At 40.1% G+C, this 24,918-nt stretch overlaps 1 protein-coding gene across 10 annotated transcripts in view; it reads left to right on the forward strand.

The window, feature by feature from the left end:
• The window catches only part of SMCHD1 (structural maintenance of chromosomes flexible hinge domain containing 1), a 182,581-nt gene that overhangs the window by 58,224 nt on the left and 99,439 nt on the right, over positions 1–24,918 (forward strand). For all 10 annotated transcript variants that reach the window (XR_013635308.1, XR_013635309.1, XR_012157253.2 and 7 more), the window contains 9 exons: positions 73–150; positions 239–358; positions 3,992–4,136; positions 4,346–4,442; positions 12,604–12,676; positions 15,778–15,917; positions 17,375–17,509; positions 21,764–21,991; positions 23,379–23,527. Coding sequence is in view for 7 of the 10 variants with exons in the window: in XM_073331462.2 (XP_073187563.1) it covers positions 73–150; positions 239–358; positions 3,992–4,136; positions 4,346–4,442; positions 12,604–12,676; positions 15,778–15,917; positions 17,375–17,509; positions 21,764–21,991; positions 23,379–23,527 (1,165 nt within the window). In the remaining 3 variants the exon portion in view is untranslated. The remainder of the gene's footprint in view (positions 1–72; positions 151–238; positions 359–3,991; positions 4,137–4,345; positions 4,443–12,603; positions 12,677–15,777; positions 15,918–17,374; positions 17,510–21,763; positions 21,992–23,378; positions 23,528–24,918) is intronic.

Consider the following 24,918-nt stretch of genomic DNA (forward strand, 5'->3'; position numbering starts at 1 on the left):
TAGTTCCTAGAACAATAAAGATTATAGCAAATCTAAATTTATGTAGCTGAATGATCCCTTTTTCTGTTCAAGCTCCTGTTGGGAATAAGGAAATCATTTCTCACATTAGTCAACATGGGGGTAAATGGCCTTACTGGTTTAAAAAAATGGGTGAGTTTGTCTTTAAAATATTACCTTCAGTTTATCTATATTTTGGAAATTTTTCTTTTTAACTTTATTTTTATCTGACCCTATCTAGAAAATATTCACAAACTTGGGAGCTACACACTGAAACTACAAGTGGTGTTGAATGAAAGTAATGCAGACACCTATGCAGGAAGGCCTCTACCATCTAAAATATTTAAATTTAATGTTGTAGGTAAGGAAAATTCAAACTATTCCAATTTTTTTCAATTAGATCCTTCACAAATGCTCAGTTCTTACTTTTGACTCACTATATTAAACGTGTCTTGGGTTCAGCTTCAAAATAAATTCAGTTTTGGTTAAGTGTAGGAATGATACCTTCAGCAAAGAGAAAGTGGTGTTTGAAGGCCAAAGTGTAGCTTCACAGAGGAACTTCGGCACCTAACTGCCACTTGAGGTACCTGAATTCCAGAATCCGGCCGCACTGGGATTCACAGAACCCTGCTCAGCTGCCCCAGAACCCTGTAAACCCCTACATTTGTTCAATACCTAAATTTTTGCAGTTAAAGTTCCCTAAGTACCTATGTTTCTGCTTCTGACATGTGCACTACAGCCCTCGGACAGGCATCTGGGTGCCTGAGCCCAGAGCGATTCACAAATCGGGAAGATCAGGCCATTCTTCCATCTTGCCTGTGGGGCCTGATCTAGTAACCATGATCAGAGCCTGCTTACTGAATTGAGCCCTTGTAGGCAAGCTTATGCTAAAGGGCTGTGGGACAGGGTTATGGAGAGGAGAGCCTCCCTCATAACTTTTATCCCAGTAGTTAGGGTACTCACCTGAGATATGAGAGACCTCTGGTTCAAGTTCCTCCTCTACCTGAAGGGGAAAAGAGATTTGAACTGGGATTTGCTACCTCTCAGGTGAGTACCGTAGCCACTGGGCTATGGGATAGTCTTGTGTCTGGGGCTCCTTCTGTCTCTCTGATTGAAGTTCTAGTTTGGATAAGTAATGAGTGATTTGAGCAGCGGGACTGGATCCTGGGTCTCCCACCTCCCAAGTGAGTGCTCTAACCACTAGGCTATAGAGTCATTTTCATGCTTGCTTGCTCACTTTCTCTCCCTCCTCTAGCTCTAGCCCAGTCACTCTTTCATTATTTATTCACAGTGGAACAGCTTCAACAGAAGAGATTGAGGGAGCTCCACATCAGAATATCCCATAGCACAGTGGCTAGGACACTCACCTCAGATGTGGAAGATCTCTGTTCAAATGCCTTCTCCCTCTCAGGTGGAGGGGGGACTTGAACCTGGGTCTCCCACATCCCATGTAAGTAACCCAACCATTGGGCTAAAAGTTATGAGGGTGGTTCCTCCTATGCCCCCTGGCTTCTTGCCACAAAGCCATAGGTAACTAATGCCAAGAGAAGGTTTGCATCTGAGAATTCTCTGCAAAGGGAGGTGCCTCTCTGGAGCCCAGACTTGGGCTCCTATCTCTGAGGCAGGGGCAAGGCTTCACATACACCCTCTTTTGGCATCTCCCATTGGCTAGTTTAAGGGGGAGCGGCCTAGCATGCTGGCTTTTGTGAATCCCATTCTGATATGCCTATCTCTCCCCATTCATTATATAGGAAGCCAAATACCAAACTCAGGCTTTGTGAATCCCAGTGATTTTCTAGGTGCCTAAAAGTTAGGTGTGGTAATGCTCTGCCTCACCATGCCTAAGTTCCTTTGTGAATCTAGCCGAGGTATCAAGTGGTTAGAGCAGGAAAGAGCCTGATGCCTGCCGATCCACCATCTATGGCAGATCAGATGATTGCTTTGTGTCTTAGTCAGCCTCACAAAAAAAAGTAGGATTTTGATATAAGCTAAAAGCTACCCTTGAACTGAACTTCCCTAAAATGTTTATAAAAGAAAAAACAGAATTTCTCTCTTTAGTAGATTTGAATGTAGGGTACTCACTCGACTAGATTTGGGAACTTTTTCATAATTTCATCTTGCTGACTAATCCTACTCTTTTATAAAACTTGGAAAAATTGGCTGACTTTACAATACATTTGAAAAAAAAGTATATATGATACAGAAATTGACTAATGAACCCAAATATGAGTTCATACAACCTAAAATATTTCAATGTGTATTACAGTCTAATTCATCTATATTTTTACTGTTATATTACAAGAAAAATGTTACTGAACATCAAATACATCAGTGCGTATTCAGAATATAGATAACTTTGTATAACTAGTTGGAAGATACAGTTGCCTTTGAATATAGTAAAGCAAACTACCAGAAAGAAAACAGCATTTTCCACTACACTTGATGTTAAATAATTCATTATTTGTCCCTTCAATATACTCTGATACATCTATATTTGCTCTAAAACCAGTATATGGTGGGTCAAGTGTTTCAAAGAGAGTTAGCTGATTCTGATTTTAGTGACAATGTGGAGCACGTCTGCTATAGTTGTATCATGTACTTCAGCCACAATGTTACTGGCTTTTTAATGAGAGGGTAAGAGAAATGGAACTGCTTCAACTCCTTCAGAAGTTGCCTGGCCCTCTGGTGCAGCAGTTGGGAGAATATTACCTCCGACAAATAAATTTTGGAGATTATTTCAAAGGGTTACACCTTTCAGTATATGTCCAGCCCCTATTCCCACCCTCCTTCCCCATCCCTCTTCATGGACCCTTGTCACAAGATCTACTGTGCCACAAAATGGATTGTCTGTTATGCTTAGGGGCCACAGAACCGGTCCCGGTGCATCTCAGGGGCAAGGGATTTTACTCCAGGTATTTTCTGATCCCCTAAGCGAAGGGGGAGGTTGGAGGCCCATTCTAGATCTAAGAGCATTAAACAAATGCGTGACGGCACAGAAGTGCTAGATGGTCATGCTAGCAGCCATTATTCTAGCTATAGAGCCAGGAGATTAGTTGTTGGCCCTCTACCTCAAGATGCCTACTTCCACATTTCAGTACGATTTTCACACAGGAGATTCATACAGCTTACCTTCAGGCAGGACCATTATCAGTACAGGGTGCAGATGAGAGGCCGAATGTCCTCGTTACTGCTCCAGGGTTGGCCTGGGAAAATATTCCATGGGAGAAGCCCTCATCCTCTAATGGGACAGGGACCTCTTGTATGCCTTTTTCTCTTCTATCCAAGGTTCTGTTGATAATTCGACTGGGCAAAGCAATTTATTTTAAGATAGTTAGCTCCCCAGTAGACTTGATTCCAATTTACAGAGCTCTCTGTTTGTACTGCGTAGAGTCCATGGCAAAGATTTTTAGAAGTGGCCAGTGATTTTTGGGTGCTTTGACTTTTTCAAGCACGTTTTCTCAAAACGTGGGGTGGGGTGGGGGGGCTTATTTCCAAAGCATTGGTGTGCTCAGAATTTTTTTTTTAAATCAGGATGCATTAAGGGGCTCAAGTTGGGAACAACTGGGTATCAAAAGTGTTTATCCTTGCATGTAAACTGAATTTCGTTTATGTAAATCAGAAGAATATGTAAATAGTCTCTTTAATTTTACAAAGCTATCCACTGTCCCTTTGGATTTTGTTGAGACATTTCACAGTGCTTTGAAGTTGCAGACATGTTTTATATAAGTTCTTACATCTATATGTTTGCATTTTAAACAGTTACTCCTAAATCCATACAGACTGAAGGAGAGACTGGGAGGTTCTGATCTATCAGTGCTGCCAAAAATCTCAGTTTATTGTCTACTTGCCTGTTAGGATGGGACCCCCCACCCCTACCCCATCAATTGGCCTATTAGGGGGGAGCTTAGGTGTCTGTACTGATGCCTTAGTTAAAAGAAATATAACGTGCAGTTACAGATAAAATTACCTACATTAACTTTTTTCTCTCTCTTAGAGGGGAAACCAGAAAAATTTTCAGTGGGTCATTTGGATCCTCCATTTCGAGTTGGAGTACCTTTTAATATTCCTTTGGACTTGCAGGATGAATTTGGTCATCCCACACATCTGGCAACTGATATTAAGCCAATTCTTGAAGCTAGGTAATGAAACGTATCAAATTTTTATTCTCCCTTTTTTGTAACTCTCTTAAACACTATTGTTCTTTAATTTTACAAGGTGTTGGACTAGGTATTTTTAATGTAAATTGACTTTCACTTCCTGTTGCTTCTAAGCGTTTTTACATCTTGTGTATATTTTGGGTGAGAATTAAAATGCTTTTCTTTAAATTAATTTTAATTTATTTTTGTAGTGGTTTGACTTTACAGTATGAAGAAATAAGTAAAGGAACAAGTTGCGTCATTAAGGGTGTCACTGCTAAAGGCCACGTAAACAATTACCTGGGCAAGGTAGGCTGAGTGATTTAAATTTGGGCAGTATATTAAAACTGCTCACTGTTTTACATGTAAAATGCATTCTAGTGTTCTGTTGTCTTTATCTGTTCATATTAGAAGTATGGGGAATAAGCAGGAAGAATTCAAAATTATAGTAAATAAACACAACTATGACATAGTTGGCAACACAGAGACATGGTGGAATAATACGCATGACTGGAATATTGGTATAGAAGGGTACAGCTTGCTTAGGAAGTACAGGCAGGGGAAAAAAGGAGGAGATGTTGCCTTATATATTAGAAATGTATACACTTGGACTGAGATTGAGATTAAAATAGGAGAAAGACTTGTTGAAAATCTCTGGGTAAGGATAAAAGGGATAAAAAAACAAGGTTGATGTCATTGTAGGGGTCTACTACAGACCACCTAAACAGGAAGAAGAGGTGGATGAGGCTTTTTTTAAACAACTAACAAAATCATCCAAAGCATAGGACTTGGTGGTGATGGGGGACTTCAGCTGCTCAGACATCTGTTGGGAAAATAGCACAGCCGGGCATAGATTATCCAATAAGTTCTTGTATTGGAGACCATTTTATTTCAGAAGGTGGAGAAAGCTACTAGGGGAGAGGCTGTTCTAGATTTGATTTTGACAAAGGAGGAGGAACTGGTTGAGAATTTGAAAGTGGAAGGCAGCATGGATGAAAGTGATCATGAAATGGTAAAGTTCATGATTCTAAGGAATGGTAGGAGGGAGAACAGCACAATAAAAACAATGGATTTCAAGAAGGCAGACTTTAGCAAACTCAGGGAGTTGGTAGGTAAGATCGCAAGGGAAGCAAATCAAAGGGGAAAAAGAATTGAAGGCAGCTTGCAGTTTTTCAAAGAGACATTATTAAGGGCACAAGAGCAAACTATCCCACTGCGTAGGAAAGATAGGAAGTATGGCAAGAGACCACGCTGGCTTAACCAGGAGATCTTCATTAATGTAAAAAAATCAAAAAAGAGTTCTATAAAAAGTGGAAATTACACCTCTACCCCGATATAACACGGTCCTCGGGAGCCAAAAAATCTTACCGTCTTACAGGTGAGACCGCGTTATATCGGGGTAGGGAGAGGAACCACTTCCCGCCCCAGCTCACCTCCACTCTGCCTCCACCTCCTCCCCTGAGCGCGCCGCTGCCACTCCGCTTCTCCCCTGCCCCTTGCCACGCCAATCAGCTGTTTGGTGTGGGAAGCCTGGAAGGAAGGGGGTGGGGGCAGAAGCAGAGCGGCGGTGGCGCGCTCAGGGGAGGAGGCGGAGGCAGAGTTGAGGTGAGCTGGGGCGGGGAGAGGTTCCTCTGTGCCCCCAACCCACTGCGCTCTGCCTCCTCCCATGAGTGCGCCGCAGTTCCGCTTCTCCCTCCTCCCAGGCTTGCCGCACCAGCTGATTGGCATGGCAAGCCTGAGAGGGAGGAGAAGCGAAGCTATGGTGTGCTTGTGGGAGGAGGCGGAGGCAAGCTGGGGTAGGGGGTCCACAGCAAGTAAGCGGGGGGGTGCAGTGGAACCACTTGCGGTAACACAAATTCGCATATAACGAGGTAAAGCAGCACCACTCCCCGGAGCGCTGCTTTACCGCATTATATCCGAATTGTCGTTATATCGGACCTCATTATATTGGGGTAGAGGTGTAGGTGAAATTAAAAAGGATGAATATAAACAAATACTACAAGTATGTAGGGACAAAATTAGAAAGGCCAAGGCCCAAGTCAAGATGAAACTAACTAGAGATATAAAGGGTAACGAAAACATTCTACAAATACGTTAGAAGCAAGAGGAAGACCAAGGACAGTGTAGTCCCATTACTCAATAAAGGGGGGGAAACATCTGAGGAGATATCTGAGCCATTAGTGATTATCTTTGAAAACTCATGGAAGACTGGAGCGATTCCAGAAGACTGGAAAAGGGCAAATATAGTGCCAATCTATAAAAAGGGAAATAAGGACAACCTGGGGAATTACAGACCAGTCAGCTGAACTTCTGTACCTGGAAACATAATGGAGCAAATAATTAAGTAAGCAATTTGCAAATATCTAGATGATAATGAGGTGATAAGTAAAAGTCAGCATGGATTTGTCAGGAACAAATGGTGTCAAACCAACCTAATAGCTTTCTTTGACAGGGTAACAAGCCTTGTGGATAGGGGGGAAGTGGTAGATGTGGTATATCTTGACTTTAGTAAAGCTTTGGATACTGTCTTGCATGACCTCATAAACAAACTAAGGAAATGCAATATCAATGGCGTAATTATAAGTTGGGTGCGTAACTGGTTACAGAACCGTTCCCAGAGAGTAGTTATTAGTGGTTCTCAGTCATGCTGCAAGGGCATTACGAATGGGGTATCGCAGCCAGGGATCAGTTCTGGGTCCGGTTCTGTTCTGTATCTTCACCAGTGATTTAGATAATGGCATAGAGAGTACACTTAGAAAGTTTGCAGATGATACCAAGATGGGAGGGGTTGCAAGTGCTTTGGAGGATAGGATTATAATTCAAAATGATCCGGACAAACTGGAGAAATGATCTGAAGTATATAGGATGAAATTCAATAAGGACAAATGCAAAGTATTCCTTAGGAATGAACAATCAGTTGCACACACATAAAATGGGAAATGACTGCCTAGGAAGGAGTACTGTGGAAAGGGATCTGGGGAGTCATAGTGGACCAGAAGCTAAATATGAGTCAACAGTATAACACTGTTGCAAAAAAAGTGAACGTCATTCAGGGATGTATGGCAGGAGTGTTGTAAACAAGACATAAAAAGTAATTCTTCTGCTCTGCTCCTTACTGATTAGGCCTCAACTGGAGTATTGTGTCCAGTTCTGGGTGCCACATTTCAGGAAAGATGTGGACAAATTGGAGAAAGTCCAGAGAAGTGACAAATATGATTAAGTGTCTAGAAAACATGACCCAGGAGGGAAGATTAAACAAATCCAAACTTTTCAGTCTGGAAAAGAGAAGACTAAGAGGGGACGTAACAGTTTTTAAGTACATACAAGGTTATTATAAGGAGGAAGGACAGAAATTGTTCTTCTTAACCTCTGAGGGTAGGACAAGAAGCAATGGGCTTAAATTGCAGCAAGGGTTGGACATTAGAAAAACTTCCTAACTGTCAGGGTGGTTAAGCACGGAATAAATTGCCTAGGGAGGTTGTGGAATCTCCATCATTGGAGATTTTTAAGAGCAGGTTAGACAAATGCCTGTCAGGAATGGTCTAGATAATACTTAGTCCTGCTTGAGTACAGGGAACTGGACTAGATGACCTCTCAAGGTCCCCTATGATTAATTGACTTGGATACAGCATTTCTTATAACAAACATATGTGTTTCTTGGATTGTCTTAAAAGTAAATGAAATCTGTGAGGGCGTTGGAGTATCATTGATGGGGCGTCGTGGGTGAGAGGAAGGCTCTCCTGATTTCTGGAAGACGTGTTCTGAGGGAGGAGTTTGGATGGAGGAGAGAGAGCACATACTTGGTCATTGAAAACGGGAGGTTTGTTCCAATCATAGGGATTGCATGTGTGAAGGAATAAAGCTGAGAATATGAGGGATGAGCAAAAAGGGAATACCAGTGAAAGAGAATTGGGAGGAGTTTAGGGAGAGAAGGGAGTAGTGAGTAAAGAAGAGTAACAGTAGAAATGTAGACTGTGGCAAGATTAGGGAGGATCTTGAAGACTGGGTTGAGAAACTTGAATTCAATCTAGTAAAATGGGAAGCCACTTAAAGAACTCAGGGTGCAGGAATGTGATGTAATCATTGTAGGAGAGGAAAATTACCCTTGCAATGGCTGGTTGGATAAACCGTGAGGCGATAAGAACTAGAGATGACAAAATATAGACACAAGTTTTAACTATGCAAATGAAGAAAGGATGTTTTATGGTTATATCAGAAGTGGTGACAGTACCTAACAGAGGACTGGATGGAGGGGAAAGAAGGAGTCAGAAGAGTTAAAAAGATTACATTGCAGTAATGAATCTAAGAGGTAAGTTGGATAGTGTAGTTGACAGTGGTGATTAAAAAAGAAAAAAGCGGGAGCCAGGAAGCAGAGAACGTTAGGAGGAAAACTATTCACTTTCTTCAAAATAGTCTGAGATGATAGCAAAACAATCAGGATACTTCGGAGAGATAGCCAGAAAGGATACTGAATGGGAGAGGAAGAAGTTGGGAGTAGAGAGAGAACTCTGGCAATAGTTACTCTGAGATCTCATTCTCTCTAGAGTGGAAGAGGAGGAGGGAACCAAGGAAAAGACACAGGTGTGGTTGAGAAGGAGGATGAGGAAATGCTGAAGGAGTGAGCCTGCGAGGTGGGGAAAAACCTAGATAATAGTAATGGGAAAATAGTAGAAAGAAGATTGTGGATCAGTGTAGCAGGTATCGGACAGTATCACAATAAAGAAGAAGAATCAGTATTTTGGTTTAGCTGGGAGGCAATTAATGACATAGTTCAGAGTGGTTTTGGTGGAATGGAGAGGGACAAAGTCAGATTGTAGGGGATCAAGGAGCCGCATGAAGGAGAGGGAGCAGTGCAAAAAGACAGCACATTCTAAGATTCTGAATAAACAGAGGAGGGTAGGTGCTGAAGGTAGATAAAAAGGCAGGTGGGAATAGGTGAAGATTATTTTCAAAACACTAAAGCAGATGTAAGAGCATGCTTGAAGGCAAAAGGAAAAAGATAGGTGAAAGGTAAGAGAGAGGGAGGGGTCTGAGAAGAATTCAGAAAGAAAGTCCATCTAAGGTCCAGAAGGAGGTTAGAGGCAGAGCAGTTAAAACTCTCCTGGTAAAGATAAAGAGGAAAAAATAGGGGTGATGTCATGGTAGGTGTCTACTATAGACCACCGAGTCAGGAGAATGAAATGGATGAGGCATTTCTAGAACAAATATGAGAAATATCCAAAACACAAAAACCTGATAGTAATGGGGGACTTTAACTGCCCAGGCATCTGGTAGAAAAGTAATAGGGCTAAACAAGTATCCAGTAAGTTCTTGAAATATGTTGGGGACAACTTTTTGTTTCAGAAAGTGGAGGAAGTAACCAGGGGGAAAGCCATTTTAGACTTGAGTCTGACCAATGGGCAGGAGTTGGTTATGAATCTGAAAGTGGAAGGCAATTGAGTGAGAGTGATCATGAAGTGATAGATTTAATGATTCTTAGCAAAGGAAGAGTAAGAGCAGCAAAATAAGCACAATGGGCTTCAAAAACGCACACTTTAACAAAGTCAGAGAACCGGTAGGCAGGATTCTATGGGAAGAAAATCTAAGGGATAAAGACGTTCAGGAGAAGTGACAGTTTCTCAAGGAGATCATATTTAAAGGCACAACTGCAGACTATCCCGATGTGAAGTAAAGATAGGAAGAATAGTAGTAAGAGGCTCCATCAGGAGGTCTTTGATGACCTGAAAATCAAAAAGGAGTACTACAAAAAGTGGAAACATGAATCAGTTGCTAAGGAGAAGTATAAAAGAATAGCACAAACAAGTAGGGACAAAATCAGAAAGGCTCAGGCACAAAATGGAGGACGGGTGAGGTCCCAGAGAACTGGAAAAGGGCAAATATAGTACCTATCTTGAAAAAGAGGAGCAAAGAGGACCCAGGGATTTAGCCCGATCAGCTTATCTTCAATATCTGAAAAGATAGTGGAACAAATTATTAAACAATCAATTTGTAAGTACCTAAAGGGTAATAGGGTGATAAGGAAGAGACAGCATGGATTTGTCAAGAACAAATCATGCCAAACCAACCTAATTTCCTTTGACAGGGTTACTGTCCTAGTGGATGACATATCAGTAGGTGTGATTTTTTTTATATATATATATATAAAAGTAAGTTTTAGTTTAGTTTAGTTTGCAGATGACACCAAGCTGGGAGGGTTTGCAAGCTTTTTGGAATTAAAATTAGAATTGAAAAAGACCTTGAGAAATTGGAGAATTAGTCTGAAATCAACAAGATAAAAATCAATAAAGATAAGAACAAAGTATTTTGGTTAGGAAGAAAAAATCAAATGCACACACACAAAATGGGGACTAACTAGTTGGGGTGGGGTACACTGGAAATGATCTAGGGGCTATAGTTGATCGCAGATTGAATGAGTCAATGTGATGCTGATGCAAAAAAGGCTAATATCTTTCTGAAGCATATTAATAGCCGTTAGACACAGGAGATAGTTCTCCTGCTCTATACTGGACTGGCGAGGCCTCAGCTGGAATCCTATGTCCAGTTCTTGGCACCACACTTTAGGAAAGATTGGAGAGATTGCAGAGAAGAACAAAATATTATAAAGGCTTAGAAACCCATGAGGAAAGGTTAAAAAACTGGGCATGTTTATTTTTGAGAAAAGAAGACTGAATGGACACCTGATAAGTCTTCAAATATGTGAAAGTCTGTTATAAAAAGGATTGTGATAAATTGTTCTCTGTGTCCATTGAAGGTAGGAAAAAGAAGTAATGGACTTAATCTCTAGCAAGGGAGATACAGGTTAGATATTCAGAAAAACTTACTAACTGTAAGGTTAGTTAAGCTCTGGAATAGGTTTCCAAGGGAGGTTGTGGTATCTTCATCATTAGAGGGTTTTTTAAATCATGTTAGACAAACACCTGTCAGGGATGGTCTTGATTTACTTGGTTCTATCTCAGTGCAGGGGGCTGAACTTAATGACTTCTTGAGGTCCCTTCCAGCCCCACTCTTCTGTAATTCTGTGACCCTACCTTGTAATTATAATGGCACAGAAGTGCAATTATAGATTAGGCCGGAATAGAGACTGGGAGTGGATGGGTCATTACAAAACCTAAACTTAATTTCCCCAATACTAATTTCTCCCAACTGTTACTCACACCTTCTTGGCAACTGTCTGTATTGGGCCACTCTTACCACTTCAAAAGTTATTTTTCCTCCCTTGGTATCCTGCTGTTGTTTGATTTATCTCATTAGACTGACCTCACACTTGGTAAAGCAATCCCCCATCCTTTCATGTATTTATACCTGCTCCTGTATTTTCACTCCATGCTTCCGATGAAGTGGGTTCTAGCCCACGAAAGCTTATGCCCAAATAAATTTGTTAGTCTCTAAGGTGTCACAAGGACTCCTTGGTTTTTTTTACAGTTAACATTGCGTCATGACATCTGTTTAAAGGTTGACTTTTCTAAATCCTTTAAAATGGACATCTGTTTTTTCTGCCTTTTGCAGTATTGTTTGCATTTATTTTCATGAGCCATTTTTGGAGCTTTACTTTCCCAGATTTAGCATCTCTGGGGCAGAAGAAAGATAAATGCAATCAACCACTTGCAACTATGTTTACTCAGAGTTTGTTTTGTAACTCTTTTATTACATACTCTTGCAAATTGTATACATATAAACATTTTTAAGTAGCTACAAAATATGATCTTCTACACTTTCCACAGTATGCATCCGATGAAGTGAGCTGTAGCTCACGAAAGCTTATGCTCAAATAAATTGGTTAGTCTCTAAGGTGCCACAAGTACTCCTTTTCTTTTTGCGAATACAGACTAACACGGCTGTTACTCTGAAACCTACAAAATATGAGGCACTCAAGGACTGCAATGCTTCCCATTGGATTTAATTCCTAGAGGTTTGGGCTTATGGGAGGTCTTGAACTGGGAGCCTGGGCTTAGTGATGATTAGTGATATATCTTCAAATCAACACTTACAGATAATTATATAACTAGAGTTGTCTCCATTTTTATTACCTGTCCAGACTGGTTTTCACTCTCCCTCCCTTCTTGTTGTCTTGTTTCAGGCAGATAGAGAGCGATAGGCAAGGTCTGCATATCTCTTCTTTAAACCCCCCCTCCCCCCCCCAACTAACTTTTTTTTAAAAGCTGTTGTTTTGTGTCCATTCATACATGCATCTAGGCAGGCAATCACAAGTTATGTTAACTGCTTTTAAAGTGTCTGGGTTCATGTGGGTTGATATGCAGCAACAAGAATAGAGATCTCTGGAGACAATAACGTCAGAAAACTGAAAGCCTACTTTGCAACTTAATACAGAAAATTTGTGTAAGCCTCTGGAATTTTACAAAAATATTCATGAGAGTCCAAAATATGTTTTTGTAGGATATGAGAATTTATGTAAACAAATTTAGAATCTGCATTCATTCAGCATTAATCCTTACAATGTTCTTTTCAATAGAATTTCAGTCTGAAGGTTATTCTTCCTGGTTTGAAAGAAGACTCACAGATCTTCAAAATAAGATTACTGCCTGGTAAGTATTTTGAAATATTTGTGATGACATGTTGAAAAATATTCTAATGCTATTTTTTTTATAATGGTGTACCTCCATCCACAAAGACACAATACCTGATGAGATGTACATTTGCCTCTACATAATTTATGATCTGTCATTGTCCATAATATGTCAGTCCGGGTACTGGGCTTTGTATATTATTACTAGCAAGTGAAGACTGGAAACTTAAAACAAACTTTATGATGTCATTCCCCCTTTATATGGCAAACATTGGCTCAGCATTCCAGCTCTACCTGTTCTCTTAGCAGCTGGAAATCACCTGCCTGGCTGAGATACATTTTGGATATTTGCAAGGCTGCCACTTGACCCTTTGTATATATGTTTACAAACCACTGTGCCATTCTGCTGCATCCAGCTCAGATGCAAATTTTGGGAAGACAATCCTGCAGTCTGTGTTCAAACACACCCTGAGCCCCAGCTACTGTGGGTACTACCTGACGGTCATCTGGATGGAATACATGGCTGTATCTATTCAAAGAAGAAAACATGGTTACTTACTGTAACTTTTGTTCTTTGAGATGTGAAGCAGACATGTGTTGCGCAACCCATCCTCCTCTGATGTTTTGGTGTGAGGGAACTTTTGGGGGTCGGGATGGCGCCACCGTTATAAGGCCAGGAGAGGGCATAAGGCCACAAGATGTGAGCAATGCCCCTACAGGCACTGCTAGGGAAAGTTCTCTGGCTCTGGTGCACTGCATGTGTGCACATCTGCATGGAATACATGTCTGCATCACATCTTGAAGAACAACAGTTACAGTAAGTAACAATGTTTTATTGGACCAGCTTCTGTTGGTGAAAGAGACAAGCTTATGAGCTCAATAGAACTTCTCTTTACCTTGTCTCTGTCATATCCTGGGACTAACCTGGCTACAACAACATTGCAAATACCAATTTCTCAAGCAGTTCCACTTATACAGTATATGAAAGAGATTTACCACGGTGCCTTCAAGAAAAGATGTCAAATGCCCTTGTTCAGATGGTGGTGTTACTCCTTTTTGCACAGGCTTTTCCAGATTACGGAAATGTATGAGGTTTGTCAGGTCTGTCATGGGTTAACTACTCTTGGCCTCTGCCCTTTTGACCGACATCAGGTGTGCCAAACCATTTTGGGGAAATTATTCTACGGTTGCCTTCCTTATAGTTAGACTAGCAAGTCCACGTGCAATTTCTATTTTATTCCATTACCTTTTTCTGGGCTGCAGACAGATGTAAATGCTGTCTTCTGAGAATGGGTATAACAGTCTAATTTGATCAGATTACATAAAATGAAAGATGTACTTCTGAATTTTCACCTCTTCTTTGTCAAAGATATTTGGACATTCTCTGTCTTCCTGCAAATACCAGACACAGTTGAGATTTGTTCATAGAATTGCTGGGCATGGCCACATACTTTGCACTGGAATCTATACCTTTGGCAGTGCAGTGACACTTCAGAGCAATTGATTCAGTGCAATCCTACCTTTTAAAGCTAATTTGGGGGCAATAATGAGCAAAATCTTTTTCATTCTTTGCTTTTCTTAGGGGACTAAAATTTCATTGGGGGTTGCTTCCTGAGTAGAACCACCTGTTCATCTCCTTCTCTCCATCTATTCCTCCTGTTTGCTTTTTATGATGTCACAGGCTATCCCAAATAAGATGAAAGTACACTGGTGCTCCATGTGCAAAGAGAACATAGCAACTACAGAAGAGCAACTCTGCTAAGATTGTTTCATGGGCCTGGGAACAATTGTAGGTCATGTCAATCCTGTGCGGAAGATCCTTAATTGCCACTTTAGGACTTAATAAAAACTCTGCATCTGGTCTCTTAATGCCTATCCTTTTCATTTGACATTTTTAATCGTTAGGGTCCCATTCAGCCACGGTAGGCAAATTTAGTAACCAGTTCTTGCTGATGATGATTTTCTACCATTTATTCTCCCAAAAGCTTGTTCTACACTCTGGTTTTCAAAAATAACTTCCTGTAAGGGATAGATCAGAAAACTCTGTTTGGCTAAAGCTTTTTACTAGCAGAGATTTTAATGTAGTCTTCAAAAGTTGTCATGATCTCTTTTCCCTCCCTCCTTCCCGATCCCCAAAATAGCTGTCACTTAATAGGTCTTTTCCCACTTGTTGATAAAAATCAGTTTTAGATACTTGGGTTGTAAATGTATAGATCCCAGCTCAGGTGGAATATCATAACTAATTACTTAGTTCCCTTTCCCTTTTTAAATTTTTTCTGAATGAATGGAGCTTTCACTCAGGATTTACTATTCTCTGTGATTCACCATAGTTGTTTTTATTGCATAGGGTAGAAATTAGAAGTTTTAAATAACTAATGGACAAGAAGAGAGATTCTTTGCAAAATATTTCTGAAAATAGACCAAAGCTATTTATTTTGTCTTTATTCATTCTCGAAGGGCTTTGACATATACCTTTGGTCTAATAACTTACAGTTTCCTTTAGGGACTCAACGTTAATTTTCAGAATTAAGATTGACAACATATAAAAATTATTTTACTTTTTAAGCTATAAAGTTTATTTCGACAGCTCTCACTATGACCTCCACATCACATCATTTTTTCTTTTTATTTATTTTTCTTTATGTTTGTGTATGAGTTATAAAGGTGGTAGATTACATGATTAGAATGCCTTTTAGCATGATTGATCAGATTTCTTTGTGGTTATCTGCACCCTATAGCACATTTCATATATTTGTCTTGCATCTCACGGGAAAGTCCAGTTTCAGTATCTCTATTGGTTTACTGGTCAGCACTGATAGTATTGGTGACTTGTAAAGATGTTATATTATATATCTGGTGATTGCTGTATGTTTGTCTATTTAAGCACATTCAGGAGAATAGTAAACAATGCACATGTAAGGACAGAACCCCCTGCTTATTTCAATACTAGAATTCTTCTGAGGAAAGATTCATGAACATGAATTGTGCTAGATTGTTTGTTACCAAAGGTACCTTGGCAGTTTATTTTCAGATTACCGTTGTTACACAGAGAAACTGAAGTCAGACAACTTGTAAAATTCTGAAGTGTAATCTCTACTCTGAAACTGTGTATGTTTACAGGCCCTCCTCGTCAATTGAAAGTGAAACCTGATTCTGAAATTCTAAAGATTGAAAATGGGACATCTTTCCCCTTTCAGGTTGAAGTGTTGGATGAAGCAGGAAATATAACAGCACAACCAAAACTGATAGTTCATTGTAAGGTAGGCTACATTTTATGTATACTAGCATAGGCTTCTGTTACGGCACTTGCTTTAATAAAAAAGTGTGGAAAGTCTATAATAAAAAAGTTTCGTCAACCAAATGTAATTTTCCAGACATTTTGAGATTTGATAGTAATTGCAACTTCAGTGCCACCTCTACCACATAGTCCCTGACTACATGTCAGAGGTACAAAAAGCTGACACATTAGAGATTAAAGAGATATTGAGATGAGGATATTTAATTACAGTATCAAGATACTTCAGGTCACGCTGTGTGTGTGTGTGCGTGCGTGTGTGTAGAGAAAGAGAAACCCTGCTTACATTTATTTGGTCTTTGGATTAGCTAATGCCTCAAGTGAACTCTTAATATAAGAAATAACAGACTATTATTTGCAATATATTATATGACAATAATTATTTTTAGTATTGGTTGTTTAACTGTCAGCAAACCACTGCAGAAGTTAATATTTTTTAACTCCTCTAACCCATTGCATGTATTTAGATTTCTCAGAAATAAGCTCACTGCGGGCAGCTTTAAAATGTTTAACAAGAATATTTGCACTTAGATTTTCATGTGTGTATTGTTTATGCATGTTATACGCTTAACTTTAACATTTTTATTTCATGAATGAGTGGTAAGTTTTCTATAAATTTTAGGGTATAAATCTAAACAAATTTTAAATTTTGAGTGGCAAGAGTCGTTGTTTGGGAAAAAAATAATTTAAGGCAAAATATTTTAAATATGCTTAGAGATGAAAATGCAGGCTAATCTGTATAAAAACAAATAGTGTATTATTCACGTATCCTAAGGGCAAGCCCACACTAGAGACATGGTATAGCTATGTCAGTTAAGTGTGGGGATTTTTGTTTGTTTGGTGGTGTTCTGTTTTGTTTTCTTGTGACATTTCTATAAGAGCAAAACCCCTAGAGTAGCTGCAGTTAAATTGGCATAAAAGTGCTTTTTGCCAGTATACTTTATTTCACTCCAGGAACTAATACAAGCTATACTGACAGTATAAGATGTGTACACACAGAACTGTTTGCCGTAGCTATATCAGCAAAAGTTTTCCAGTGTAGAGTGGACCTAAATTTTTAGGATAATGTGAGGGATTGTTGAAAACCAGTGTTTAAGCCTAAGCTACCTTCTTGCTATAACTAAGGAAGGACTGGTGCCCCTACATAATACATTGTTTGATGCTTTTTTGTATGTATTATTAAATATGCATTATTAAACATGTATGTCAGTTACAGTTGTGATCCTTATCCTCCCAGGCCTCTCCTGTTGTTGTTTGTTCTCCATTGTTGTGAAAAGCCTGGCTTTGGATTCCAAGATTCTTGAAGGAGTGGACCTCTAATTTTACCTGTAAAGAGCCATGCTTGCCTTTGGTGTTGCATAACTAATATTTTAACTTATTTACATGCTACTATATTTAAGTGTAATTTTGCATTTTAAATAGTTTGTAGGTGCTCCAAATCTTCCTGTGTATGCCGTGGATTGCAGTAACGCTGGGACAAATATTTTAACTGGACCAGTGGTGCATGTACAGAATATAAAGAAAGACCAGATGCTCAAAGCAAGGATTGAAATACCTGTAAGTATTGATCTGCTGATGCATGCGAATGAAAGAGGTAGGGATGAATTTAAGTGACCGCCTGGACCTAAAGGATTGTGAACTATTAGTACCGACTACATGGTTGAAGTCTCCTTGATTGGTGCTACTGTCAGATTCCCCTAAAGAACCACCAGTTACCAAGAGTCCCTTTACACTGACTCCCCTGGTGCGAGGTGATAATACACAGCCTTCTAAGCCTCCAGTATATCCTACACCACTGCACAGGATGTCTTCATCCTCCCAGACCCGTAGTCTCCCCAGTTGTTGGGATCAACCCTCACCAGAGAGATTCTAACACCAGAAACAAGCCCATTCCATTAACTACTCATGCTTCATGACATGGGTACTGATGGCACTTCAGATGGAACTGGACCTGACCTTCTCTTCATTAGGAGAGTCAGATGTACCAGTGGAACTATCCTTCACTCCACCAAGGGAGTTCAGCTCAGACAGGGGATCAAGAGTCTCCTACTACCAATCTCGTCCATCCAAGTAAGGTCCTGCTGCTAGGGACCAATTTTTCCCAATAGCTTGGAGACTGCCACAACCTATTTTTGATCCCTCATACTGATGTGACAAGGGGCCATGGGGCCTGTACACAGCTGGAGACCGTGTGATCCAAGAGGGACTCTTTGCACCTCCTTGCCTCCAAGAGGTCAACCAGAGCTTCCTGAGCCTATGCAGGATGAAGAAGATGAACCAGATCTGCTGATACCACCAGTACCAACACGTATTTCATTTTCCTTGAAGTCTCATCGTTTCCTCTGGACAACCACACACAGTTCCAAGAGCTGCTTTGGAGAGTAGCAGAAGAGCCTCAGATTCCCTTAGAGGAGATCCAGTACTCACAACACAAGTGCCTGGACAATCCTACAGCTTACAGGATCTAGCTGAATAGCACTCCTGGTCAATGAGGTGACTGGAACCAGCAAAATCTGTGAGGCACATGGAACCTACCCGTTCATCTTACCCTAAGATGGCAGCAAAAAGTGATACTTTGTCCTGGCTAAGGGAGTGGAGTTTAGATTCATAGATACTAAGGTCAGAAGGGACCATTATGATCATCTAGTCCGACCTCCTGCACAACGCAGGCCACAGAATCTCACCCGCCCACTCCTGCAAAAAACCTCTCACCTATGTCTGAGCTGTTGAAGTCCTCAAATCGTGGTTTAAAGACTTCAAGGAGCAGAGAATCCTCCAGCAAGTGACCCGTGCCCCATGCTACAGAGGAAGGCGAAAAACCTCCAGGGCCTCTTCCAATCTGCCCTGGAAGAAAATTGCTTCCCAACCCCAAATATGACGATCAGCTAAACCCTGAGCAAATGGGCAAGATTCACCAGCCAGATACCCAGGAAAGAATTTTCTGTAGTAACTCAGATCCCACCCCATCTAACATCCCATCACAGGCCATTAAGCCTATTTACCATGAATATTTAAAGATCAGTTCTTGTTCTCCCACCATGTCCTGAACTTCCTAGCTGTCAAAGCAGCCGTGGAAAGGACTAAAAACACCCAAGGGCCAGCCTTGTGGCTCAGGAGGCCAAGCATTTAGACCTTATTAGGAGAAAGGTGTTTACTTCCACCAGCTTCCAATCTAGAATTTCCAACTACCCAGGCCCTCCTGGCAAATTTTTTTTTTTTTAATTATTCTAAATTCCTGGTCTCTAAAGACAGGATACTCCAGGAGAATAGGGCTTGACCTCACACCCTTTTTGATAAGAGCGTATTAGTGACAAGAACCTGATTACAAGATGCAGTTGATGCTGCTGATACTGCTTCATGATCACTGCTAGAGTGATGCATCAGGAATCTTGGCTACACTCTTCAGGGTTCCCCCGATAGGTACAAAACACCATGAATCATTGCCCTTTAATTAAATCAGTCTTTTCTACCTGAAGACAGACAAGTCTTTGCATTCATTAAAAGACTCCATGGCAATCCTCTGCTTCCTGGATATATATACCCCAGTTCTGAAGAAAGTAGCATCAGCAACCTTGCAAGCCTTTGCCACAGCCCTTCTATCACAAGCGCATTGACGAGCCACGCTGCAAATGGCAGTGGGTGCAGAAATGGAGATATATTGCCCAATACACCTCTTCTGCAGCTACCCAGCCTCCCCAACCAAAAAATACTTTTGATGGGACACTAAGGAGCTGTAAACCAATGTTCATGACATCTCCGAGATCCACTTTGGTGGATGCCTAGTACAATTTCACCACAACTGAGGGCAATAACAATGGACAACAGGTCATTCTTTTAGCTCAGTAGAGGTTCACCTGACGGCAGTCAGCACTTGTCACCCTGCAAAGGATGGCTTCTCTATCTTTTCTCACCTAGTCACCTCCCAATCAAGTTTTTAAAGGTCTTAATTAGAATTTCCCCACTGGTAATAAGACCAGCTGCTCAATGGGACCTTAATGTAGTGCTTTCAGCACATACCAAGCCACCTTTCAAACCCCCTGTTTATCTGTCTGATGCATCACCTGGCTATGAAGGTTGCTTTCCTCTTTGCCATCACCTTGGCCAGATGGGTAGGTGAACTGAAGTCCCTAATGGCAGACACTCTTTACACTGTATTTCATAAAGACAGGGTCTCGCTATGACTACATCCAAAATTCACTTTTAAAGTAGTTTTGGAGGCTCACATAAACGAGGCTATCCACTTACCTCTCTACTTTCCAAAACCCCACACTTTCAGCATAGAGAAGAAACTTCATTCCTTCAACGTAAGATGAGCTTTGGCATTTTACCTACAGAGAAGAAAACAGATCAGAAAGTCATCTAGGCTGTTTCTTGCCATAGCAGGTCTAGCCCGAGGACAAGCTGTTTTCTCCCAGTGTATCTCTGGCTGTATCCTACCTTTTCAATCAGTGCACACACCTTTGTTCCCCCACTGAGCTACAGGCTCATTCTACAAGAGCACAGGCAGCCTTGTTAGCATCACTTCTAGAAGTACCTCTGCTTGATATTTGCGAGGCAGCCATGTGGAGTTCCAGCCACACATTCTTGGGCAATACACCTTGGTCCAAGCCTCCTCCACTGATGTGTCCTTTGAGACAGTGGTTCTACAAGCACCTATATCACTTGGATCCTCACACCCTCCTTCTATTTATGTACTCGTTGTCAGTCACCTACAGTGGAATACACATGGGGAACAGCACTCGATGAAGAAAGGGCAGTTACCTTTATAACAGCAGTTTTTTTGAGATGTGTTGCCCTTATCTCTATCTCACTACCTGCCCTCCTTGCCTGCTGCTTTGGCTCCTCACTGAATCAGGATAGGAGGAGGAATTGGAGAGGCCTGGGTCCGCACTGCCCCTTATACTCTCAGCCTAAAGCACAAGGAGAGCAAGGGTACAGGGGCAGACCAACAGACATTAGTGACTAGAATTCTTTGGTCTCAGGTGCATCGAGCACACGTATATAGTGTGGAATACAGATAAAGACTGTGCATCTCGAAGAATTCCAGTTATGAAAGGTAAGTATTTTCCCTATGCCTTAATAGGGACCACGCCACTGGACCTGGTTGCTTTCCCTAGATCTTAGGTGTCCTGGGAAGGATTCCAGGGATCCTTGGATCTGAATTGGTCAGATTAGTCCTTTGCATAGGCACTAAGAGTCTGGTTGTGTGTCCTCAGACTTAGTTAAGAAGGGATATTGCAGATTTAATCTCCAAAGTTTAGGAGCTGTAGTAATTTGGATTAATGGTGATACTTTATATCACTGATGAATATATTCTTAAGGTCTGATTTTCAGGGATACTAAACCTAATATCACCCACTGATGTCCAGAGGAGCTGCAGCACTCAGCACCTCTAAAAATATTGCCATTGGTATTTAACCCTGCAAAAGTTACAGTTGAATAATAAGATGGCAAACTGACCTATTTCAAAAAGGGGGGTGTTATACTCTCGAACATAGATGTAAGGTTATTTTTAAAAATTGTTGTTTTTTAAAAAAATACACTGGATTTGAGGCATGTGAAACATTAAAATTTCTACAAATAACTAATATTTCAAGATGTGAAATTAAGATTTGCATTTTTATTGTAGTTTTGATTGGTGGTTGAGAGGCCAGATTCTGACCTCAGTTACACCTAAGCCAGTATAAACCCAGAGTAACTCCATTTATCTCAGTGGAGGTTAGAACTCAAATACACTCAACACTCACAAAATGTACAAGTTTATATTTCATGTCTTATTTATATCACATTCAATGTTTTTGCCATGCATAGAGTTGTAAAGATGTGCCACCAGTGGAAAAGACTATTAAGCTACTCCCCAGTAGCCATGTTGCAAGACTGCAGATTTTTAGTGTAGAAGGACAAAAGGCTATTCAAATCAAACACCAGGATGAAATTAACTGGATTGCAGGGGATGTCATGCACAACCTTATCTTTCAAATGTATGATGAAGGAGAAAGAGAGATCATCATAACTTCAGCTCTAGCTGAAAAAATTAAGGTGGGTATTTTAGAAGAAACTTTATCATAAATTCAAAGGAAATGGGACACAATTGACAGAAAATACAATACGTAAAGATGAAAATGTACTGGCTTCTTTACAAGGGGTTTGTTCTCTCTCTCTCTCTCTTTTTTTTTTTTTTTTTTTTTGAATCAGGTACATGAGCAACATTCCAACTGATTAGTCTCAGGATATGACTACACTGCAATAAAACTCCCATGGCTGGTTCATGTCAGCAGACTTTTACTGCTAGACTGTAAAAGTTGAAGAGTAGACATTTGGGCTTGGCTGGAGCCTAGCTCTGGAACTCTCCCTCCCCACAGGCTCCCACTTGAGCCTGAATGTCTAACTGCAATTTTATAGCCCCACAGCCCAAGCCCCAGTTATCTGACAGGCCAGCCCTGGATATTTTATTGTAGAATAAACATACCTTCACAGGCCCCTTGAAGATCTACAGCACCATACAAACATGCAAATGTTACTTTTCTCATTTAATAAGATTGCTTATCTCTATAAAATCCAATAAAATGTTAAAACTATGTCCATAGGGGGTAAAGACACTTAATGACCATTTTATTGAATTGAGTAAAACTTGTGTAATATGCATCATATTCTGTTACCATTAATGCCAGAAACTATCTCAACAGTAAAGGTCTTAGACTAAGATTACTTTAATTATGTAACACATTTTATTAATTGATAAAAGTAACATTACTTTGCTTGTTTGGCATTCTTGTTCCTCAAGGCTGCTGAGACTCAATAAGAATCTTGCCTGAGTAAAAATTGCAGAACAGGTCCTTTGGTTTATTCAGAACATCTTTTGCGGTAATATGTATTATGAAAAGTATGTTAGCATTTTCTAGCCTTTTTAAAAATAAAATACAATAGAAGTCCTGCCTCCTCCAGTGCAAAATTTCCTCATCTCTTCATAGCTACTCTCCAGTATAAAATGTTAATCTGTGTAATACCTGCCCCAGACCTATATTCTCAACTTTGGGGGCTTTCCCAACATTCGGTAGCCTGATCAGATTTGTGTCAAACCTGTAACTTCATGAAGGATTTGTGTAGGGCTTGATACCCAGGCGGAGCTCCATTGAATTGATTCAAATTTTGTCTTGGTAAGGTTTTATAGCATTAGGACTCTGTTAACATGACATTTTAGGCAGTCAGAAAGGTTGAATGCAAGTTCTCTTCAAAGTAGACTTCTGTATTTGTTCAGGTAACAGAGGTTAGTGTTGGAAAAACTCAAGGCTCTCATGAATAAGATTACTACTACTGTGTACATTTTTACATACACAGTCCAGTCCTGAAAACCATAATGTATATGTAAAAATGAAGGGATGAATTTGTATAGCCAGTGATTAGTTAATAAATATTTTGGTTTTAGGTTAACTGGACACCCAGGATTAACAGAGAGCAAATGATTCAGGGACTACTGCCTGATGTTAAAGTACCAACGTCTGTAAAAGATGTGCGTTATTGCCTAATTACATTCCATGATGACCATGTATCTTTGGAGAGTGCATTTACAGTCAGGTCTGTTCTTTTAAAACACATTTTTATTGATGATGCTTTTTGTAAAGGGTTGTAATACTGTCCTTTAAAAAACAATAATTAGTGTTTTTTCTATAAAAGGGAAAAAATTAAAAATATTTGGTGAAAGAGATCATACTTTGTAAAGAATTAAATAGGTTATCCTAAAGCAAAAAATGTTGATTGCAGAGAAGAACATGGTGTGTGAAGAAAAACATCAGTGTATGGCTGTACATAGCTTGACAATCACTTGTGAATATAAATCCATTTATAGGGAGGATGTTGGTGAAAAATTTTGGTAGGCTTCAGTTGCCTGTGTTACAGGATTGTTGAAAAGCATTGGCCTCTCTCTATTGGTTACAGCAACAACAAAAGGGAAATATTTGCATCAGTGCAGAGCACATTGTTACAGGTATCATACAATTGGAAACAGTGATTGTTAAATATGTACCTGACTTTCAGCATCTACAGAGCTTCAGAGCAGTGTACAAATATTAACTAAAAGTCAAAATATCTTTTCAAGGTAGGTTTGCAGCAGTCAAATGTTCTCAAGATCCACAAAATACAAAATGGTAGCCAACCCTGAAGCAAGAAGACTATAAAAAGTTGAAGCAGGAATCTCATCTTAAGTGCTTGTAAAACACTCAACACACCTTTGTAGTGCAAAATAAATTACTTGAATAGACAGAAGATATTTTGATTAGGTAGTAGCTGCCATTCTTCTTCAGGAGAGAGATTCTTGAAAAACAAACCAAAAAGATTCTTGAAAAACAAACCATTGTTGTTGCTGAAACAAAACAGAATACTAGAGACCATCACCTTTATTTTTTATTCCTTATCTGAGAAGGTGATTCTTCTGTCTTCCCCTTGATAGGAATCTTCTTAACAAATTGTGTTTAGGAAGCTGATTCAAGCATAGTTATTTGTAAAATAAACTTATATTTGCATCTGAAAATTATTTTTTTTTAGTCAGACATGGTTGTCTCTTTACATAGAAGGCACTAAATGATAGTGCCAAATACGCTAACTGGTTGGAGCCCAAAGATTTGTTTGCTGCCAATACAGCATTAATATCACAAATTTATTCCCAGTCTCCCTCTAGATGAACCCTAGGACTTCCTTGGGAACAAGGCTTAATAGCCCTGAGAAGAATGTATGCAATGGTCTTGTAGTTATGTCGGTCCCAAGATATTAGAGAGATGAGATGGCTGAGGTAATACCTTCTATTGGATCAACTTCTGTTGACGAGAGAGACAAGCATTCGAACTACCCAGAGCTCTTGATCAGCTCTGGGAAAGATACTCAGGCTATGTCTACACTGGCAATTGAGCGACAAAACTTTTGTCTTTCAGAGGTGTTTAAAAAAACCAAAACCCTGAAAGACTAAAATGTCA

Source organism: Lepidochelys kempii, chromosome 2 (genome assembly GCF_965140285.1).
Source record: "Lepidochelys kempii isolate rLepKem1 chromosome 2, rLepKem1.hap1, whole genome shotgun sequence".
Classification (NCBI taxonomy): domain Eukaryota; kingdom Metazoa; phylum Chordata; order Testudines; family Cheloniidae; genus Lepidochelys; species Lepidochelys kempii.